Raw genomic sequence first — 19,513 nt, 5'->3', positions numbered from 1 at the left:
TTAAAACAGTCAGGGGATCCAGAAAAGTGTAATTCCTTACCTCCCAGTACTTGGACTTGTGTACACCCTCGGAGTAAGCTTTGGCAAAGGTTGACTCGCTGTTGAGCGCGGTGACGGCCGCGGAGAACTGGGACATGGGGTGCAGTTTGGCGGGCATGTTGTTCAGCATCGTAACCACGTGCGCGGGCAGCTCGGCCCTGCCAACAACAAGGAAAACTTACTGACGTCTCGCCATATTAATAGTACATTAAATATTAACTACATTTCTAAGTATCTGAGATCCTTAATAAAAATATAAAAGTTATGTAGTTAGTCTTTGATCTTATTAAGCAGTATTCGCACGGTCATACATGACTGTCTTGTAAGAACGAGACATATAAGTTGGTTTATCATTCTATCTCACTCTATCTTATAGCTTGAAATAAAAACTGACGTATGTAGGCTATAATAATAATTGGCTGTTTAATTTGTTTTTCTTAGTGGGTACGTATATTTTCTCAAACATGCAATGAAATATTGATATTATGTTCTAACGAGAGGTATTTTATGAAATTTCATACAAAATTGCAGGCCTAGGCCGGGTAGTACTCTTTTTTAATTTCTTTTTCAGATATATTTGTGACACAGCATCATGGCATTCAGCCATTAAAAAAAACTGTAAGCAATATTTGCTTTTTGGTTCGTTATGACATTCTGCCACTATAGTGGAAGCCGTACAAGCCCAATTTCAAAGAAAAACCGCAAATCGATGTACAGTTTAGCCATTTGGCACACGCGTACTAGAGGTCAAAACAAAATTTTTGACCCACAGTTCCTAAAAAAACTTCCCTTAGAAGGGGTGCTGTCATTTTTTTGTATGGAAAAAAATATGAAAGGGCCTTTTGAGGCGATTCTGAAAATATACCACATCATTACATTTCAGCCTTTTTTTCAGGAATTTCGAGAAAACTGCAATAAAAACTTGAACTTGACAAAAAAACAAAGTTTAACACACAAAAGTGTTTTCATACTATTTAGCTAAAATACATATATTCGTATTCGTTTATTGCAGTTACTATAGCTATCCACCTTGTTTTAATATCCACTAGAGGTTATCCGGTCAACTCGGGTCAATCAAAAACATCAATAAAATTATATATTTGATGTTAAGAATGCATGTGGCAAATCGATCTTAAACACCGGTACTGGAGGAATGACGTCAATTGTTATTTATTTAGTGCAAGTTCACGTAACAATGTCGCAGTTATTTCCTTCCAGAATTTCCTGTTCGCCAAGTAAAGTCATTGTAAGGTTATCAAGTGAGCGTCACGTGATAGCACCTCTGACACTGACTGGTTCGCGTAGCGATAGTATTTTGCACGCACGGGACATTCGTTACCAGAGAACACGTCCGGACCATGGTGACAGGGCACGCATTATTATCGCTTAATTTGACAGCAAACATTTTTATACTCACTTCCCAGGGGGTGGGACACTATGTTAGTAAAGATGGAGGAGCAATTTGAAAGAAAGAAAGAAAAATTGCGAAGTTGGCTTCCGCTTCTAACAAAATGATAAGTGAACGTGACGTCAAGGTCACTGAGAGCCCATTTTGAATGTATGTACAAAACAAGAAAATTGCGTTTTTGTCGGTGAAATATTGCGTTTATGTATATAGTTGTCATACAAATTTTTTATGAACAAAATGTAAGGAATCGAATGGTACCCTTACTTTTTTCCTTTTTGAAAGTTAAAAAATTACTTAAATTTTGAAATCAGAATCAAATCATGGATCGTGCTTTCAAATGAGTTTCTAATGCTTCAAGGGGGCTCTGTTTACCTATTTATTATACTTATTTTACTCTTTGCTCACTTCGCTGGAATCAAAATATTCAAACGGACTTTGGTCCATGAGTACGCAAAGCGTATATTGAGCTCAATAACAAAAATATTGATCTGTTCATGATACAAAGGTCTCTCCATAATGAAAACAAGGACTATTAGCCTAATAAATGTCTTCATGTCTCAATAGTTTAAATCTTTTGTTTCTTAAGAGTTTAAATCTGTTTTATGTAGCGTCTTACATAGGCGAACTACGCGCGAACGCGAAGCGAAACCGCGCGACGCGTCTAAATCAATCTTTTGATACCCATAGAGGTGACCTCCGAAGCGACCACGTTGCGAACGCGACGCGGGGCGAAGCGGCGCGATTCGCACCGAACGTCGGGCGGCGCGGCGCGGCGAGACGCGATCAATCCATTTGATTTTTAGACGCGAATACGACGCGGCTAGAGGCGTGGCGCGTGGCGTATGTAAAATACCGGATTTGATTTGATTAGTCGACTCACATTTGATTTTTTATAGGTTTTACTGTAATCTATAGGGAAAAGAAATAAAAAAAATATTCAAATGCACGGAAATTGGCATAAAGGACTTAAGCGCCAATAACGTATGGCACTTACGACAGTTACGACTATTGTGAGTTCGCTGTGATAATGACTCGAAAAAGTAATTATTTATTATTATTACATTTTTAGGCTAATTGCGAGGTCTACACAGCTCACAGAGCCCCTAGTTTCGTTTATTGAAAGAGCGTTGGCGAAGGTCTCCGATGGTCCGGATGTTCTTCTCTGCAGGTCGCATTTCTTAATCGATTTTCTTGAAATTTTGCGAGCCTGTTTGGTAGTTAGATAATTTTTTTTGTCGTTTCCTATTTATTTCAATGTTTAGAATGGTGAAAATTGAGATAAAGGACAAGTGCCTGTAACGTCAATGGCACTTAAAGACTATTGTGAGTTCGCTGTGGTAATGACTCATTTAACCTTATGAAGCTTATCGCGAGGTCTATTTTATTTTTATTTCTTAAAATTCACGACAATAGCACACAATACAAAAATCTGTATGAAATAAGAATAAGGTCGATATCATTCTAGCATAAAACCCGTGCACGTGTATTATAGACGCGCCCACTTCGGACAAGGCCATCGCATCGCGCCGCGCCGCATCGCGTTCGCGCGAAAAACGCTCACCTAGGACATACGTATCAACGGTTTGTTTCTTCCTCGCCGCTTCGCTTTCGCTTGGCCACCGCGTGGGCCGCCGCGCCGCTTCGCTTCACGTTCGCGTGTTGTTCGCCTACGTAAGACGCAACCTTAGACTCACCATAGAGTAACTTATACTAGAGCGGTACTGTCATAGTAAATTTTGTAACCCCAGTAAATTCACTGCCATCTGTCGACACACTTTAAAACTAAAAATAAATATTTATAAAAATACGATAAAATGTATTTAAATATGGATAAATGATTTTTTTATTTGCATTAATTATTTTTATATGATTTTGACCCATGTTCTTTCACTGGTATGCGTTAAAATTATAAATAACAAACTCAACAGTCAACGCCCTCTATACGAGTGTAGGCCAAAACTAGTGGCGCCATCTGATCGAGAATCAAATTTTCGTGATTTTCGAGGCACGTTTTTTCCTTAGACTGTATCCATCTATTACGGAGTTATATTTATCTTTGGACTCACTTACAAATCTTACAATACCGCGCTGTCGATAATGTACATATCAAGTAAATAGATTAAATTAAGAGAACACTATTTATAGGTATGTAGGTAGCTATCTTCGTATACGACTATTTGTATTGATGTAAGGCTTACCTCTGGGCCCACTCCTTGGAGATGGCCTTGACTTGCGCGTCGCTGGGAACATCGCCGGTGACGAGCAACCAGAACAGACCCTCAGGCAGGGGCTCGGAGCCACCTTTAGCCTTGGGCAAGGCCTTTTGGCACTCAGGGATGGACATGCCGCGGAAACGAATGCCCTCGTCGGCGTCCAGGACTGAGGTCTCCCACACTAGACCCTTGATGCCACGCATGCCTCCGTACATCTAACGAGAAAAAACGTTGTTTCTTAAATATATTTAAATTAGGTGTGTAATCGAGATGGGCCGAATATGGACTTTGCCGAATGCGAATATTCGGTTTAGCTCATATCGAACCGAATTTTCGGTTGGGCTAAAACTGCCAAAAACGCTGAAAACCTGTTCATTCGGGTCCGGGGTATGCACTGATAACGTGTTGACCCTTCACCTCCCGACCGACCTTGCGGTTGAATAGAAACGTAAACGTCTCATACCTGATCCCGAAGTGCATCCGCGCTAACTAGCGTTGTATTGTATTGTATTGTAGTTCGAGCGATTTTCCGCAACTCGACGACTGGCGCCTATTTTGCGTGACAAACTAGCGTTGTTTATTCGGTAAATATTCGGCAGTTCGAACCGAACTATACGGCTATATTCGAACAATAAAAAATATGCCGAATATCGAATAATCATCGAATATTCGGCCCATCTCCTGGTGGTTTAAGGAATTAAATAGCATTAAACACCATGCTTTACAAGACACGTGCGACTCTGCTATCAGCACAACATCTTAAGTACTAGTTGGTACTTAATTTCCGTTGAAACGTTGTTGATTGAAACTGTGCACGTAATAAGTTTGTCACTCCACTAAACGCTTTAGTGTACATAATTGCGATGGCTGCATATAAAATATATAAATGTAAGTTCTAATATCTTATACCTTTAAACGAGCAATTCTTGTATATATCTATCTATCTATATTTATATATTTCGAGGATCTCGGAAACGGCTCTAACGATTTCGATGTAATTTGCTATATGAGGGTATTCGGGGGCGAAAAATCGATCAAGCTAGGTATTTTCTCTGGGGAAACGCGCATTTTCGAGTTTTTATATGTTTATGTTTCCGAGCAAAGGTCGGTCTCCCAGATATTATATTATTCCTTTGTTTAATATTTTATTCATAAGATAATTAAATCGTAATAGAAGGTGTTCGACGCATAAATCTTTCGCAGTGTCTTTACGTATGCGACGAAGCATATGAAAGACGATCAGTGTAAGTATAACACGAGTATACCTAAAAGCTTTCTCTCAAGACCTGCGGATGTCAACAACAGATGTCATTGGTGAATCATCGTAATGATGTGTTTCAGCCTCGTCGCGGCGAATTAGTGTTCAACAACAATCCTTATGATTGTACAATTACTTGATACTGTAGGACAGACGAAACAAATGCGAAATAAGTAAATAAGTCCTTAATCGTAACATTTGACACGGAATCTCTGTAAGTATATTTAAACAGTATATATTATGACTAGACGAAAATTCATAATACAGAAAATTTGTTTTCGATTCTCGATTTAGAATAATAAGTAGGTACAAACGGCAACACTCTGAACTGTACATCAGTGAACCTTATTACAAAAGGCATAAGGTGTACCGATGTACAGTTAACAGTGTGGGCGATGGAACTTAGGGCAAGATATGAAGCATTTGAAATGCAACTTAGAAACATGTTCTTGAGTCAAAATCGACTAGTATAATTACCGAACTGCTACAAGAACATTTTGTCTTCCCTAGTACTTCTCAGGGGATCTAGCGAAAAGCTTAGCGGATCCGTATTCCGTACCACTTACCTAAACACTTTAACTCTCCCTTATTATTTTAAGTCCTTGCACCATTTTACTAACCCGGTTTAACCGGTTAAACCTGGAGTTACCATGGTTACCACTACAATTTGACACTGAGTTAACGGTTTAACCGCTTAACCCCGGGTTAGCGTAATGGTGCAAGTGGGCCTAAGAGTTCCAGTGAGATTGAGACTCACCATATCGACGGTGACCTCGCCGACTTTAGTGCTGCCATGCTTCTTGCGGAACTCACGGATCTTCTCCTGTTCCCTGGGGATCTTCTCCTGGAGTACGCTCTTCAGGTTGGTGCTCTCGGCGCTCAGGCCTCGAAGCAGAATCGATGCCGTCGGGCATGCTTTCTGTAAGACGGAATAAATATCAATATTAATATACGGCGTTTTGTACAGCGTACACTCGGCAATACTATTCGCTTAGCACCTTTGCATACAAACTTCTATGCAGAAAGGTCACTGACACACAAGCTGACTGCACATACACGCTCTTTTATGAAGTTATCAGACTTCTTGAGATCAAGAAGGAAGGAATAAATTTATCCATTGACGTTTTAGGGTAGATTAACTTTTTTATTGTTGTTAATTTTCTTTTGTTTATTCTATTGCTATTGTTTGGTTATTTTAAATACCATAACATTAGGGTTGTGACCCAGGCGGCCGTAACCATGGCAATGGGTGACAAGAAAAAGTTAATTCACCCATTCTAAAAGTTTTAGTATAAGTGTACATTGTATTTATTCTTTTATAACCATTATAAACATTAAAATGGGACGCTTTCATAGACTAAGAGGATCGGTGCATCGATCGTGGTACAAAAAGAGTATCGAGACCTACAGTTATTTAACTCAAAGTCAGGCAAAAATGAAATTCAAATGCGGTGACAACACCACAACCCACACACCGGTTGATACCTCAAACAATAGTCGAGCCGTAACCTTTGGACGGACAGTAATTAAATCAAACCGTGATATTGACCCATTCAAGGTGATCACCTGCCGGAGCGTCGCGATTGAATCAATGAAGTAACTCGACTGATTCGTTAGCGTAACTCGATCAGAGCAATTGCGGGCCAGCGACTCAATCGGTGGCGCCAGGCAAGGGCCGCGCGACCCGCTAATCGAATTGAACCCTACTAATAAATCACACAGGTTTCGGGGCATTCGTATTGTAATTTGATTGATTAGAGATGCGTTGGTATGGTTAAAGAATTGTTTGTTATGTAAAGTATAGAGGTAATAAACAAACTGTAGGTAGGTACTCGGTTTTTTTTTCATGTATTAGCCTTGGTCATTTAGAGGGAGTAACAACGCTATGTACAAAAATATCTCAATTCATTTATTTATTAGTTCTCCTTACAAAACTTTGTTAACGGAGCACTTATATGTCATGCTGCGGAGATAAAGTTACGATCAACATCAATTGGAATTCCTTGAAATCGGAGATTTCTCAGAGGAAAATACGAACTAAACAGTACTAGTATATAAACCATGTATTTAAAACGCACATTAACACAGCAATTTAAATACAATTATAATAAACAGTAAAAATAAATAGCAGGTAAACGCATTTACGTAAGAGCCGTGAACTATTTAACGTGTTGGTTGCCATGTAAACACGGTAGGGTCTTAAAAACTTAAATTACCTTATGACCACTTTAAACAGGTCCACATATTTAGTCAATACCTACATCGAGGTATCCTTAGATAGCAGCCACAATATTTAATTCAGCCCACGGCTAGTCGATCGATGCACCCGACGGCGCCATTCTAATTCGATCGTCTTATGTAACTAATATCACACACGGACACGGAGGCCGCGAAAAATATTGTATCCCTACCGTTTGGATACACAACTCTGTACACATGATCATGTACTGGCCTTTTTTAAACCAACTTTTAATAAAAAAGGAGCTGGTTCTCTATCCAACTGTACCTATATTTTACGTCGTACCACAAAATGCCGTGATGTGATTATTTTTTAAGCTTAAACCTTCTTAATTATTCCTCTCCACCAAAGATAGATATAACTCCGTAATAGATGGATACAGTCTAAGGAAAAAACGTGCCTCGAAAATCACGAGAATTTGATTCTCGATCAGAGGGCGCCAATACCTTTGGCCTACTCTCGTATAGAGGGCGTTGACGGTTTCGTTTGTTATTTAACAATTTTAACGCATATCAGTAAAAGAACATGGGTCAAAATCATATAAAATAATTAAAACAAATAAAATAAAATAAACATTTATCCATATTTAAAAACATTTTATCGTATTTTTATAAATCTTCATTTTTAGTTTGTGTCGATAGATGGCAGTGAATTTACTGTGGCATAGAGTAACTTATACTAGAGCGGTACTGTCATAGTAAATTTTGTAACCCCAGTAAATTCACTGCCATCTGTCGACACACTTTAAAACTAAAAATGAAGATTTATAAAAATACGATAAAATGTATTTAAATATGGATAAATGATTTTTTTTATTTGCATTAATTATTTTTATGATTTTGACCCATGTTCTTTCACTGATATGCGTTAAAATTGTTAAATAACAAACGGAACCGTCAACGCCATCTATACGACAGTAAGCCAAAGCTAGTAGTGCCCTCTGAACGAGAATCAAATTTTCTTGATTTTCGAGGCACGTTTTTTCCTTAGACTGTATCCATCTATTACGGAGTTATATCTATCTTTGACTGTGGTTACAAAATTTACTATGACAGTACCGCTCTATCTTATTGTATCCTCTTTGCTCTCCAAAGAACTGAGATCAAGTAGGTATGGGAGGCGGACTTTACAGTGCTTTTGGTTTTTTAAACTTCTCCACCAACGGTGTCTTGTAAACTGTTATTCCATTTCTCGGTTCGATATAACCATAACCAATCAACGATCAATCAAATCCGGTCCTACCGAGGGAGAGCCGCGACGAAGACCAAGTACCATTTTTCTCGTATAAACCTTATACAAAGTGGCATTCATTGACTTTAATCAAATGTAATTCGCACTTCATCCGCATTCATCCGATGTTGTTAGTGACGTCATGACATGATCTCGCCAAAAGTTCCGACGACTGCTGCCAGTTGCCTACCTACTCGTACTTAATCCAGAAGACATTTCTTCTCGAGCCTAGTTTAAATTTGAAACCGTGTTCCGTTGCTCACAATGATACGCAATCAAAGATCTGATCGTCTGTTTTCCCTTTAACGCATCCATTAGCAACGTTTCATCAGTGCTGCAGGCTAGTTAGGTAATTTGCACCAAGAAGTGTTTGGTTTGCATTTACACAACTGGCAATATTCACATGCCTTTAATTGTAAGCCTTAGTGTTCTCAACCTGGAAACGTGACAGTTGTCGCAGTGTACTCGATAAGCCGATACCTGCGGCCGTCCCGTACTATCAACAGTTCAGTAACGGACATTATCAAGTTAATAGGTTCAGTCACCTACGTGAGCGACCCTGCAGTAAAATTATCTGTTATGCGATTAACTTTTTAAAGGGGTTCACTCACGGTACGATTAATCGCTTCGATCAATCTGACGAGAATCGTGACAATCGGTCGTTTCGAACATGACAATCAACGCACTTGAGTCAACACACGGAGGAATTTGTCGTTACTATCGATGCGCGATCGAGGAATGCGATGCGTGCGGCGCCTGTGCAAGAATGAGACAAAAAAATCAAATCGTTGATCGCAAAGAGCCATACAAGGCAATACATGCACACGTGTTTTTGCTGCGATTATCGATATCGTCTTCGATTAAGTAAATCGTTCAATCAATCTGTCGTTATGATCGGTCTGTAACGACAGATGTCGGATTGTAAAGATGAATCGTACCATGAGTGAACCCCCTAACGAACGAACCCTCTAGAGGTTGTAAGAACTCACGTCTCTGAGTCTAAATCAAAGACTTCAGGGGAGCCTGGCCCAGATGACAATCGTTGATAGAACACGCCAATTGAACCTTAAGTTTAATGTATGGAAATAATTCCGTCATTTTTTGACGTATGACATAGGACGTGGCAATCGTGGTAATTACTTGGAGTGTCGTGTATCAGTTTATCTCTCTAATCACTAATCAATCAATATTTAGATACAAATCTTAATATCTTAATCATAAAGGAGTCTATCGATCACGACAAAAGTGAAGCTTGTCTCATAAAGAGTCCGCCATAAATTACGAGTGTACAAGTTACCACGATCTTTCAAATATTCCTTCAGAACTTACTAACTTAACAAACATAACGAAGAGGAAAACTCACCAAAAGTGAAACATACGTTATTAAAGAGTCCCGTTCTGGTCATCATCAACAGTTGCACTTCATCAAATCGCACTGTTTTGGATAAAAATGCTTGGTTTGTTGATGAAAATACTAAAATCGTTATATAACATCGTTATAATCGTTACATATGTATGCCTATAAGATTTAAGTAGATCCCTAGATTCCTCGTGGATCCCATCATCAGAACTGGGTTTTGACAAAAACGCGACCAACTAGGGGCTATATACCTACATTCAAACAAAAAAAGAATTTTCCAAATCGGTTCAGAAATGACGGAGTTCTGAGGTAACATACATACAAAATAAAAATACGGTCGAATTGATAACCTCGTTTTTTGAAGTCGGTTAAAAATATTGAGTAAAACACTAGCTATATTATTTTTAGGTAAGGACTGCAAAGTATGGAATAATTCATTGCCAACACCATAGAGTAACTTATACTAGAGCGGTACTGTCATAGTAAATTTTGTAACCCCAGTAAATTCACTGCCATCTGTCGACACACTTTAAAACTAAAAATAAATATTTATAAAAATACGATAAAATGTATTTAAATATGGATAAATGATTTTTTTATTTGCATTAATTATTTTTATATGATTTTGACCCATGTTCTTTCACTGGTATGCGTTAAAATTATAAATAACAAACTCAACAGTCAACGCCCTCTATACGAGTGTAGGCCAAAACTAGTGGCGCCATCTGATCGAGAATCAAATTTTCGTGATTTTCGAGGCACGTTTTTTCTTTAGACTGTATCCATCTATTACGGAGTTATATTTATCTTTGCCAACACTATTTCGTCACTATGTCAACGCAACACGCAACTTATAACTACTTGTATATGTATACTATGTCTATGGCAACTTATGATTCTTATGAATCAGTTTGAAAAAGTTTGATAAGAAATGCCATTTCGAATGTCAGTTATTCAAGCAGTTTAATTTCAGCGCCATTTCGTACCTTGCTTGTCACAGTGACAATAGTCCCTAGGGACTTTCATGTTGATCAAGGGCCTGACACTCTTTGATAGAGAAAGATAAGTCTTATTGCGATTCCTATAAGAGGAAAGACAAAATAGTGCCATGCTTTGTCCTTATCACCGACCGGATTTTTTTTCATGGTCGGGTTATGGTAGCATTGGTAGGAGGCGATGGCGAAATACCGAAATTTATAAGAGTGAAAGAGAAAAAGGATTATGCTGCCATACATTAACCTGTCAATACATGAATATGTCTTTCTCTTACCCCTGGTCGCTCGGTTTCATGTCTATAACTACTATACTATGTCTATGATGTTGATTGTCACTGTGACAAGGTACGAAATGGTACGGAAATTGATTTTTTTAACTGTACATCCTAAAAAAGGAAATGGGGTAGACATCCTTATTGTATTTTATACCTTTTCTAAGCATTAACAATTTAAGGTAATATGAAATTACTTATAGAAACAAGTTAGATAGAGACGATAGCTGATATTACTTGATGCTTAAAATCCATACTAATATTATAAATGCGAAAGTCTGTCTGTCTGTCTGTGTGTTACCCCTCACGCTTAAACCGCTGAACCGATTTAGTTGAAATTTGGTATACAGATAGTTAGTCCCGGGGAAGGACATAGGATACTTTTTATCACAGAACTCACCCCTCAAGGGGGTGAAAATGGGGGTGGAAATTTGTATGGGGAATCAATAACCGCTGAACCGATTTAGATGAAACTTGGTATGGGGATAGTTTGAGCTGTGGGAAAGGATATAGAATAACTTTTATCCCCGAAATCATTCCTTAAGGGTGTAAAAAATGGGGTGGAAATGTGGACCAATTTAGGGGTGAAAAAAGATGGATTAAAAAGCAGATAAGAATTAAGGTACCCAAATTACTAATTCCACGCAGACGAAGTCGCGGGCAAAAGCTAGTATTTCTATAAAATAAGTAAGACAGGCCACACCCCATTGATATGTTATTGTATGGTGAGCAATTGTTAGTTGAACCATGTTGAACTCAAGCTTACGTCACTAAGCAAATACCTAAGATATCAGAATATAAAGTCAGGTTGACAAAATAAGTACGAGTATGTATATGTACGGTAGGTGCCTACACAGATGAAAAGTTTGGAAGCATGTTTTAAGAAACTTTGTTTGACTTTGCTGACTATGGATGAGGTCTTGGTGGCTCAGTTGGCAGAGCGCTGGAGTATCGATCCAGAGGCCGTGAGTTCAAGTCTCACACAAGGCAGTAATTTTTCCACTTTTAAATTTATTATAAGCTTAATAGCATCGATCGCAGACGTTTCTGCTTGTTAAAAATTAAACTTTGTTTGAGTTAAAAATAAATGTCAGTAGACGACTAAATAGGCATAGCATAGGCCTACTAAAAATGAACATGAATGACGCGTAAGAAGCCATAACTGCCTCGGCCTTGTCATTGAGAGCTTCATATCTTACGTACGACTAGTCAGAGGACGGCGCTCTGCGATCATGACCGTTTTTTGTGCTCGACATTTGCTTTATGTAAAACTTAGGTAGATCATCACTACCTGATGCTTGCATTTTGTGTGCAAGTAGTACGGCGAGCCTTCAAACTAAGCTACCTAAACAGTGTAGGAATTTTTAGTTTTTGTAAAACCCTCGTAAAAGTACCTAAGTACCTTTGTAGTGATAGTGAGCTTGACACTTGTTTTTACGTAAATCTCACTACCTACCTAAATCATAAATAACCAGAAGCTGCGCGAACCGAACCGTGCTCATTGCCGTAGGCGAGATATTGGGATTTTCCTACCGTTAAAGCCGTAGTAGGTAATCTAATAAATCCCATCAAAAACATAAATGTGAAATGAGAGCCAAGTTCAATATTAAGAATATGCGTCGTTGTTGTCTTCGCCGGAAAAAGAATTGAGATCTATTTGGGTGCCAGTTCGCTTGGGAAGTAATTAAAGTTCAGGATTTGACTTGCCTAGTTTTTACGTACACGCTATATTATACACATGTCTAGCTGTTACTTTTCTAAAATTTAATTTGATTTGTTGGTATAAAAACTAGCCAAGACAATTCCTGAACCCTAATTACATCCCAAGCGAACTAGAATTTATGCTATTACAAATTCGTTAGGCGCTTAACTACTGTGTAAATAAAAACTATTTTTTAGGGTTCCCTACCCGAAGGGTAAAAACGGGACCCTATTACTAAGACTCCGCTGTATGTCTGTCCGTCTGTCACCAGGCTGTATCTCACGAACCGTTATAGCTAGACAGTTGAAATTTTCACAGATTATGTATTTCTGGTGCCGCTATAACAACAAATACTAAAACCAGAATATAATAAATATTTAAGTACAACAAACGTGATTTTTTTGCCGTTTTTTGCGTAATGGTACGGAACCCTTCGTGCGCGAGTCCGACTCGCGCTTGGCCGGTTTTTAATAATACAAATCGCAAAAAAAGTAGTTCTGTGGTTCTATGAAACCACGATGCAAGTGAAAGTTTTTTTCGGATTGTTATCTGATTGTACTGAAAATTTTCGGAAAATCATTCGATTTAGGGTATTCAAATCGTGTTTTATAATCTTAACTTAATAAATATCCTCTTTAAAATTATCTTACAAAGCTCGCCCAACGCCAATGTAATTCAGCTACTCAACACGGAATGGCGCTGTAATTAATTATCGCTTACTTATCATATAAAGGACTAAAGAAACCGATATAAGTAAGCTCTCCAATTACGCATAGGTTGTTAAGGATCCCACGGTCACGATACACCGGGGCTTTCGAGATGTCTACACGCTTGCGAGTAGCCAACCATTGGGAATTGTTTGATGGAATCGTGGTCAGTGACTTTCGAAAACAAAAAGTCGTATGTGACTGTAAACTTCCTATTATGATATGACTATTTGCCATTCAGCGTAGAATTTGACAGATAATGAGAGCTTGACGTATAAAGGTTGGCGTCCACTAGACTCGCCGAGGCAAATCGAATCGAATCGCAATAATTCGCCTCCTATATTTTCTAATACAACTGCGTCTATTGACGGGCGCGCCGCGGCTCTTCGTCAATGGACGCAGTTGCATTAGAAAATATAGGAGGCGAATTATTGCGATTCGATTCGATTCGCCTCGGTGAGTCTAGTGGACGCCAGCCTTAAAACTAATAAGGTTCTCTGTCCTTGAATGTTTGTCTGAAATTACAAGCAAATATCAGCCTGTGTGAATTAAGTAACTATTGTAACCTTAGTGTCCTTAGTCCGGTAATGATGCTTATTTCAATGACTATGAACTGTAGAAATAACGTAGAATTTTACTAATGCTGTAATTCTGTAATGCGACATGCTAAAGACGAATGGGTTATTCCCACTAGTTATCACCAAGTTGTTACCACTGGGTCCACTGGGAACAACTTGGTGGTGACTAGTGGGAATCTGGGTATAACCCAGACGAATAAAAAAAATTGAGGCGATTAAATAAAAGTTTCACTTTAAAAATCACTGTTTTATCTCAGTTTTGTAACCACACAATTGCCCATCTGGATGCCAAATTTATACTTAACTAGGTCATCTGGAAGTGGGTAAGGTTTTGGTGTTAGGTGAGTCAGTACGAAGTACGTACGTCAGTCAGTACATGAGTCAATAAGTCAGAAAAATCCCGATTTTTAGATGTATGTATCTTAATAACCGGTTGAGCTGTATTCATGAAATTTGGAATGCACCAAATTTCATATTAATGTTAAATAGATTTTAAAGTGGCTCCAAATGGTTCGTGTAATATAACAGACGGCCGCTGCGTCACCAGTTCTTTCTTTTGAACTTGGCTTGAGCGTGTCTATGTAGATATGAGTAAGGGACTAGTAACCTTACGTTCACGGCACGCAATTTCTACCGGTTTCCCCCCAGGCATTAATATTAAATAGTTGAGGATAATGTTAGCTGAATCTGCTCCGGCTTGCCTACAGAAATGTTTTAGGCCCTGGCACTAATAGCAATATAGGTATGGACGACGATTGTATGATTTGTTTTTCATAGACTGATATTGTTATTGACTGTGGAAGACATATGGAAGACATTAAAGTGTGATTTTAATTTTATATTCTTAAAATATTTACTCAAGGTCTGAAGGCAACAGAGTTGTATCTTGCCTAATTTATTTAAAATTCTTGGCGCGTTGCCAAATTATGGAAGAAGTGCGTACCTTTGGTAACTGACTGCGTACTGAACCCACGTACTTAATACCAATGGCAGCAGAGTTCCATTATTGAATAACGGAGCTACGTAACTACGTAGCTGCGTTTATTCATTTATACTTAACGTAAGTACCTACAGAAAACCAGGCAGAATACCTATTCATAAAAATTAAGAAGACATCTCTACCTAATTATACAATCTAATGGCATAGATTTCATTTAAACTCAGTTGACTTTATATGTGAGGTTCAAAGTGCACGGTTAGTGTTCATGTTGGTAACTGGTCAACATTTGGGCGCGTGCCGAGCGCCGCACTCATGAGCGTTTATCTTTAGAGCAGGGGGCGAATCAGAGGACACGCATTGCTAATGAATGTCATCGTATCCCAGTCGAGATAGCGAAATCGGAGACTTCTCGAATACATCAGCACTATCGTGATAAATGCTGCAATAATCCAGTGTTATCACGTGGTGCCGTGCCGCAGCGATGGCACGTGACGACACCGCTGTTGCCATCTCAATAACTTTTGAAAGGCAAGTTAAAGGAAGCGTTTTAAAAGCAACAAAGAGACGACCAATCTTTGATTGTCACGTTGTAGTATAATTTATATGCTATGCTTACAACGGTTTACGATTCACGATTAAGTTTGGATTAAGAAAATGAAACAATTAAAACAAATGCCTTTATAGCTCAATTTGACATTTATTTTTCTATTGTTTCCGGAAGCCCCTGAAAATTTTGTCTCGCTATAAGCCCTACGGCCCTAGTCACTGGCAAGATATTGTAAGTATAAGGCAAGTCTTCCGCCTGCCATCGTGGCTTTATTAAACAATGACTGCTAATATTAGTAATATTAGGTACAGTCAAGTGTAAAAATATAGTCGTGTAAAAACAGGTGTTTTACTCAACTAGGGAACAAATCAAATTATTTTATAAAATATTTTGATTTGTGTTTTTTAAACACAAACCCGATCCCTACCTCGACCACCGGTGGGCTTGGTCACTTTTTCTTTAGTGTATGATATCTATTTCAGTTTGGGTGTTTTACTCTTTAAATGAGTTTCTCCAAATGTTTGTTATTAAGTAGAAATTGTACTTTTAGGTAAACAATGTAATAGATTAAGACCACCTACCTATAGCTTTAAGATAACATTTGCATGCTTAACCAGTAAAATATGTCACTGTACGAATTAAGAATTAAGAACAGGGAGATATTTTGTATGCACCCATTGACTGTACACATCTTAATCCTAATGTTATTCTTTAGTTATCCGGCACTAAAACAAATTTCTGGTCTGTTCAGTATTATCTAAAGCATTTAAGTATGTATTTCTAAGATGAAATCTAATTTTTAGGGTTCCGTACCCAAAGGGTATAAACGGGACCTTATTACTAAGACTCCGCTGTCCGTCCGTCTGTCCGTCTGTCTGTCTGTCACCAGGCTGTATCTCATGATCCGTGATAGCTAGACAGTTGAAATTTTCACAGATGATGTATTTCTGTTGCCGCTATAACAACAAATACTAAAAACAGAATAATATAAATATTTAAGTGGGGCTCCCATACAACAAACGTGATTTTTTTGCTGTTTTTTTTCGTAATGGTACGGAACCCTTCGTGCGCGAGTCCGACTCGCACTTGGTCGGATTATTAACATACTTACGCAAATTGAAGTAGATAGGTCTAAGGTAAATGTACCCGTCTATTAAATGGGATTAATCGTGATGGCACTCGCTGGATGATGTGCCAGTTATCTAGTTATCTAACAGTAACACCACCGTGCGTGACACTGACACAGATCACCACGCAAGGGCGCCGGTTTTGAACCACTTGCTGTAAACATTGTGCGAGTCGGCAGCTGGTTGAAAATGTTTAAATTTTCATATATCGGCGTTTTCAACTAAATAACACGTTCTAATATCGTCCTCGCGCCTAAGGAAAATTGTCTTATTAATAATGTTTACTTCACTAGTAGTGTAATATGGATAATTATGTGTCCCTTCAAGCAAAAACGGCACGGTAATAAGCCAAACAACATGTATACATATACATACTACACATGCTAAATTAAACTGCTCTGATTTTATTTGTAATATTATTTGTCTTAAGAAAAAACGGCGCCCACAAACAAGTACCTATTAAGCATTATAAAAAATGCAAGTTACTAAGATTGTCTTTTAGTATACCTTTTTAGGGTTCCGTACCCAAAGGGTAAAAACGGGACCCTATTACTAAGACTCCGCTGTCCGTCTGTCTGTCCGTCTGTCACCAGGCTGTATCTCATGATCCGTGATAGCTAGACAGTTGAAATTTTCACAGATGATGTATTTCTGTTGCCGCTATAACAACAAATACTAAAAAGTACAGAATCCTCGGTGCGCGAGTCCGACTCGCACTTGGCCGGTTTTATTTCTTACTGTAAATTGTCTTTAAATTTAAATTATGCACTAGAAATGAAACTAAGTGTACATGCATTCATTTTTACAATAGATCCATTCACTATGATTAATAATATAATATAATAATCAAATTTAGCAATGCAGGTGCCTAGTTAATGTTTTCATTTAGATATAAATCTAAATAAAAATAACATATATTTATAAATTGTGAAAAATCATAAATTTTTCAAATAAATTTTGAGGTAAGGTAGCAAAGTAATCCTTTAAAATACGAGACACCCAGAATAAGTGGACGAAGGACCTTGTAGAGTGGTGCCCTAGATATAATCAAAGAAAGAGTGGTCCACAAACGGTTCGATTGTTGAATGATTTAAGAAGTATCGGAGGAGGTATCTGCAAACAGCAAAGGAAAGAAATAAATGGAGAGTTATGGAGGGGGCCTATGTCAAAGCACGAGTTGTTAAAGATGTTAAACCAAATTAATATAAGCTATGTACTGCAAAACTTCAATAATAAAGGCTATATACATTTACATTACATTTATTAATAAAAGACTACCTAATTCAATTAATGGAAAAATACCAGGAATCTTATCAATCTTATCATGTGCAACTATGGTGATATTACAAAATTGTTTGTTTAAAAATGTTAGGCAAGTTTTGAGTTAGTTATGCTGCATATGTCTAGTTATGAAATGTTACCTTACTATCCTTAAATATTTAACATTTAGTAAATATTTTATGAATTAATTAAATGTTTCCATTATATAAACTGTAAACAATAAATGGATTGAATTTATATAAATAAAAACATGAGAATGAAACAAGTCCAAAGATGAGAATAACTTCAGCATTTTCATTGTATCATGTATTTCATGAGCGATGTTTGATTTTACTCTTCTATATTATTGGATACATTGATGTTTATTTACTGTAAATTGGTTTTGTTTTTTAATAGCTTTAATTTTTTTATTAGCATTGCATGAATCATTGAACCCATAAATAAAATTGACAAATGTTTCAATGAAATAGTTTCCTTATTGGAACCTAAATACAAATATTCCATTCTCTTTTATACATATGTATGTTGCATTATGTTTAATGGCATTTTTTTAACCTCTGTTCATTTTTAACACAGCCAGTGGAAAAGTAAAGGTCACTAACTTTTAACATTTATGCAAGTGGATTGATTGTGGTGTGTTCCAGGATATCGTCGAAAATGTTGAGCCGACTTTGATGAATGAGGTTACAACCTTCGTTTTTGTGACCCTTCAATTTATTAAAAAAAATAGAGTAACTAACGAAAAAATACCTAAGAGTTAAAGTTGGTAAATAAACTTTTTTCTGTTTCCTGAAGATTCTGTATGTATAAATAGCTTCTTGAGAATTTTAATTTGGTTTAAAACGTACCGTATATGTAACGATCGTGACGAAAACTTCAAATAAACTACATACATTTTTAACAAATTTAAATAAAAAATATTATTATATAGGTACAATAGCTACTTAAATGTGACACAGACCTAAACCGTAGTCAGCCGTTATAAGTAGGTAGGTAATAGTATTCGAAACGTGTAAGGTCTTTGATACAAACTGAACGACACGAGAGAGGACACGCCACCGAATGCCTAACCGGCAGTAGAGTGCTGTTCGCTAACATGGGCCCGTGGCGCGGAATAATAACGTTGAACCTTATTCATATTGAAGGTTTACTAATTAAGTCTAGCATACCTGTGAAATTCATTATGAAAGAATCCTATTATTACATAACATCAAACTCAAAATCTGGCCAAGTAGGTTATATAAAGTAATGAGATAACAGTAACAAAAGACACGGTATTAGCGTTTTGTTAAGATGAACTTAAATACAATATATAATTATTTACCTGCACTTCTACTAATTTCGTGGATGTAATTCTGAACAGAGCCATTTTTGATCCCGCCGAGCGCCAAGTCTCACGTACCAACCACGCACAACTACTACTTTTAGTACTTGTACTTTTAGTTGCAGAGCGCGCGGAACGAACGAGTAATCGATCGCGTTCGAATGAATGGCCAAAGACAAGCAGTATCACACGACCGGATCTGTCACATGTGTCCATTTATTGTAATTTTTTTGTAGTGTTTAAGTTTTTGCTATTATAATAGATTATTGCTTTATTTTTATTTTTTTCTAAAA

The 19,513-nt window shown here is 37.5% G+C and overlaps 1 protein-coding gene across 1 annotated transcript in view; it reads right to left on the bottom strand.

Moving 5' to 3' along the window:
• LOC134754327 (probable citrate synthase 2, mitochondrial) overlaps positions 1-19,392 on the bottom strand; it is a 30,646-nt gene extending 11,254 nt beyond the window's left edge. The window contains exons 1-4 of the mRNA XM_063690593.1: positions 19,221-19,392; positions 5,676-5,837; positions 3,646-3,875; positions 41-197 (exon numbers count right to left, since the gene is read on the bottom strand). Coding sequence (XP_063546663.1) covers positions 41-197; positions 3,646-3,875; positions 5,676-5,837; positions 19,221-19,265 — 594 coding nt within the window. The 5' untranslated portion in view covers positions 19,266-19,392. The remainder of the gene's footprint in view (positions 1-40; positions 198-3,645; positions 3,876-5,675; positions 5,838-19,220) is intronic.
• Between the last annotated feature and the right edge of the window lie 121 nt (positions 19,393-19,513).

This window comes from Cydia strobilella, chromosome Z, assembly GCF_947568885.1.
Source record: "Cydia strobilella chromosome Z, ilCydStro3.1, whole genome shotgun sequence".
Lineage (NCBI taxonomy): Eukaryota > Metazoa > Arthropoda > Insecta > Lepidoptera > Tortricidae > Cydia > Cydia strobilella.
Note: the sequence above shows the minus strand (reverse complement) of the source record. Positions and strands in the feature narration are given on the sequence as shown.